This window comes from Triticum aestivum, chromosome 4A (genome assembly GCF_018294505.1).
Source record: "Triticum aestivum cultivar Chinese Spring chromosome 4A, IWGSC CS RefSeq v2.1, whole genome shotgun sequence".
Taxonomy (NCBI): Eukaryota; Viridiplantae; Streptophyta; class Magnoliopsida; order Poales; family Poaceae; genus Triticum; species Triticum aestivum.
The window spans coordinates 641,567,173-641,571,378 of NC_057803.1; the positions used below are offsets into that span (position 1 = coordinate 641,567,173).

The window sequence follows — 4,206 nt, forward strand, 5'->3', positions numbered from 1 at the left end:
TTGTTAAACAAGAAAACTTCAATGCTTATTTTGGTAGACAATTAAAACAAAATTCTTATATGCTTGAACACTGATTATATGTCTAGAGTTAAAGGTGAACTTAAACTCATTAGCAAACGTGCTTCTATGGTTATCACTCAAGTAAAACAAGTACTTAAAGCTCAAAATGATTTGCTCAATGAATTGAATAATAAGAATAATGACTATGCTGTTAGAGTGGCTACTAGAACTGGTAAAATGACTCACGAACCTTCGTATCCTGAAGGCCATCCTAAGAGAATTGAGCAAGATTCTCAGAGAAATAATATAGATGCACCTAGTCCTTCTAAAAAGAAGAAAAACAAAAATGATAGGACTTTGCATGCTTCTAGTGAACCTGTTGTAGACACACCTGAGAATCCTAATGATATTTCTATTTCTGATGTTGAAACACAATCTGGTAATGAACATGAACCTAGTGATAATGTTAATGATAATGTTCATGATGATGCTCAACCTAGTAATGACAATCACTACACCACAACATGGACGCAAGGACAGCAAAACTGCAGAGAGAAGTCACTTATAAGGGCAAGTAAACTACCGGGAACATTTTTCTCCCGGAAGATAGAACTGCCACGAGACTGGCTGCCGGGAATTGCAAACGTCGGCAGTTCCTATTCTCCCGGCAGACAATTTCTGCCAGCAGTTAATAGCTTTCCCGGCAGATGATGTGCCACTGGTGCCAAATACCCCAATCTATAAGGCTATTTCACTCTAGTATTTCATTTATTTCACATTTAGATACACACTAACAAGGCATTCATTCAAATAAAGCGAAAGGAATGTGCACATCTATATTATAAAATCTGATGATCAAAGTACATGGTAATGTGTTTGATTCACTGATTACACATGATGGCTTGCATCATAGCTTAGCATCTACAATTTCAATACGTCCAAGTTGTAAGGTCTTCTACGTGAGCTCAGAGCATATGGTTATGGGAAGATATCTTTGGCCAGTCTTCGCGAACATTTCCAACCTGGACAGTGAGAGACAATTGACAAGAAAAAGTATCACAAAACATTATCTGCATTACGTTGATTACAATACTCAAAGACTCAATCACGTGCACCGATCCTACTTTTATAAGGAAGACATACACATCAACAAGAGAATTTCTCATCAAATAGTGCATAGTTGTGCATTACCTTCGATTGCATGAGTGGGGGGGGGGGGGGGGGGGGGGGGGGGGGTTTATTGCTCTTCTCCCAACGTTTTAGAAGCTATTACCTCCCTAGCAGTAGACAGCAATAGCAAAGCAGCAAAATCTGTCATCATCATGCAATTTCATCCCACCAACATAAACAAGTAGGAACATGTGAGATTGGAGAACAATAGATGCGTAAATATAAGTAACAGCCTCCTTTGTGCAACTATTTCTCTTAGTGATGGAAGGTATCAAACACAGTATAATACTCCTCAACTATGTACTATGGAAGCAAGCAAGCAGCCAAGCACACAGCAAGCACGCCTCACTCGGGGCTCCAGGTATTCATTTACCTCGCTCTTACGACAGTGGCAGAGAAGACTCGAGTCGGGCCAGTCAAGGCAGCGGCGTGGCGAGTAGACAGAGCGGAGAGGCGATTCTAGGTGGCGGTGCTCCCGAGTCGCCCTCAATCCCTCATCCCTGCTGCGGTAAACAGAGTATGAGAGAGGAAGGTTAGGATTAGTCTCTCTCGCTCACCGTGTCCCGCGGCGTCACGAGCGTGTTCCCGGCTGTATCAGCATTTTTTCCTTTCTTTTTTAAATAAAAATATACTTCTAAGATACAAGTATTGGAGCCGTATCAGAGTATCAGTGCCGTTTGGAACGGCGACACGGTCGTTCTTGACGTATCGGTGCTTCAGATAGAAAATGTTCAATTTAATAAGAAACCAAAAAATGTTAGCAGTTTCAGACCTTCACACACAAATTAAGCACATCTAGTTGTCTAGTAAGCATTTACCAGTATGGTATTAGTAAGCTATAAGATTTGAAACAAAGTTATTACTCACTGTATCATGTTAGCATAGCAACCATTAATCTAAGTACGTATAACTCTGAGGCAATGACTTCCTAGGTTCAAAAGCTTATGTACTATTCAAGAGTAACAAATATACACCTACTTAAAGTTGGTTATGTCACTTCTACAGTGGAGCTAACTATGGTCGTATAATCTCCCAGCTTTTGTCGAGGGCTACATTTAACACCCCCACCATTTTAACATCAGATATTCTGAATAAAAAATGATCCAGTATGAGCACCATACTCATCTCAACATCATCAGACCATCCCTCGTTTCGTACTGCACTGTATGTTCCTTCCATGATTCCATCAATCAGCTGAAAAAATAATGCTGGCGAAAATTGTGTTAGCAATAGAAAAATAATTGCACTTTACGTTGCATATTGTCCTGGAATACTTGGCTTCTGCCACATCTACAGGTATAAAAGATGCGAAGTACAAAAATCACATATATATTTATTATTTCTTAGAAGTTTAGTAATTTGTTTTCAAAGATGGGAAAAGACCCCGAAAAACCAATCACTTCACGTACATATGGCATTCCTTTACAAGTGAGAATGATTCTGAATTTGGGACAATCCATTGAAATTTCATACATCAGTATTTAGCCTGGTTGATTGATGGAGCTAATCAAGGGTACTTTTCCATCCCAACTACGTGTTCATTATTCAAAGTTCATACTCTTATAACATCTAGAATTAGCAGAGAGCACTTAATCATAGTAAATGGAAGAATGCCCATTGAGACCAACAATTAGAGTTGTGAAGAGCATCTTCATTGGTACCTCAGGACTGAACTGCTATGAAACAATTAGCTAGATGATAAATCAGGGCAGGAAAAGTAGCTACTTTTGCTGAGAATTTTTAATATCAAATCCACACTCATATCTATAAATTTAACTCTTGTAGATACAGGAACCAAAAAAATTGTAGAATACACAGTCAGCCATAGTGAGTAAACTTTCTCGAGCTGTCTAACAATTGTCTTCAGTTGTGCAATGTCTGAACCTGAATAAAAAAAAGATTGATCCATGTACCTAAAAAGGCTGGATTCTACAAATCATAGGAGAGTACACGTACAATAACCTGGCTTAAACCATTTCCAAATCGCGAGCACTTGTAATTTCTCAAAAAACCTACCACTGCTAGAATCAGTCTACAATGCTTTCACTAATAGCACCTGCATCAATTTGTTAGCAAAAGGAAAAAAAACAGCAATAAGGAAGACTAAGTAACTCAGTGGAAGGGGGGATCAAGGAGGGAGGGGAAATCTGGATTCCTACGGACAACTGAACGACCCCCACTCTTAGTTCTCATCGAGCAGAGGACAGATTCACTACCTTGGTATGGAGAATCCCTGCATCGGGTTTCCACCGGCGCGGATATAAGCAGCGCGTTGTACCATAGTGGGGAGCAGGCACCGCGCTCGCCGTCAGCGGGGAGGTAGCTGCGGTCAGGAGCCCTCCCATGCTCGCCGGCGTGAAGGATCGCGAAGAGGAGGAGCGCGATGCCTTGGTGGTCCCTTGGACGGCACCGCTTCCTCTTGCGCTTGCCGTTGCCGCGCGTCACAGTGGACAAGGATTGGTGTTCGTCATTGGATCTGTTGCTGGGGAGGAAGATGACGTCGACCTCGACACACCGGCGCCGTCGACCTCGACGCATAGGCGTCGTCGACGTTTGTGCGAAGGGACAGAGGCGACGTCAAACTCGCGCATCAGAGGTGTCTGGAGGGAGGCGACGTTGTCCTCGACGCCCCGGTGCCATAGATCCAGTTGCGGGCGCGCATGTCGGCTAAGGGGGCGGTGGTGGTAGAGGGGGCGGCGGCGGCGGTGGTGTCGGTCGAGGAGGAGGGGTGGGAGGGTTCGATTTGGGAGGAGGGGAACAGGTGGGCCGACGGCTAATTCTATAGAGCAAAAGTCTTTAGTCCACCGCGCGCTCTCCCGGCCCAACTAATTTTTGGGCTCGCGCCACGGATAGGCCGGCAGACAGTGGGGCGTAGTTTAATTCTCCCGGCAGTTTTGATGACCCGAGATGCAGATATCATTGCTGGCAGTGCACCTGCCCTTGTTGATTAACTTCTACCGGCAGTTAATTGCCCCTAATTTAGTGTTGTGGTGTAGTGAATGATGTAGAAATTGAATCTTTTGTTGATCTTGATAA

At 43.2% G+C, this 4,206-nt stretch overlaps 1 protein-coding gene across 5 annotated transcripts; it reads right to left on the reverse strand.

Moving 5' to 3' along the window:
• Positions 1-811: 811 nt before the first annotated feature.
• On the reverse strand, positions 812-3,907 carry LOC123087849 (uncharacterized). Of its 5 annotated transcripts, none has more exons than XR_006441539.1 (4): positions 3,387-3,907; positions 2,292-2,378; positions 1,544-1,670; positions 1,213-1,277 (listed from the first exon to the last, which is right to left on the reverse strand). XR_006441539.1 is itself a non-coding variant. In XM_044509967.1 (3 exons), the coding sequence occupies exons 1-3, from the start codon at positions 3,706-3,708 to the stop codon at positions 1,657-1,659; spliced, it is 423 nt and encodes a 140-aa protein (XP_044365902.1). In that variant the 5' UTR covers positions 3,709-3,907; the 3' UTR covers positions 812-1,656. The 5 variants fall into 5 exon arrangements, 3 of the variants coding, with proteins under 3 accessions (XP_044365902.1, XP_044365901.1, XP_044365900.1); XR_006441538.1 differs by having other exon boundaries at positions 1,544-1,673; XM_044509967.1 differs by having other exon boundaries at positions 812-1,670.
• Between the last annotated feature and the right edge of the window lie 299 nt (positions 3,908-4,206).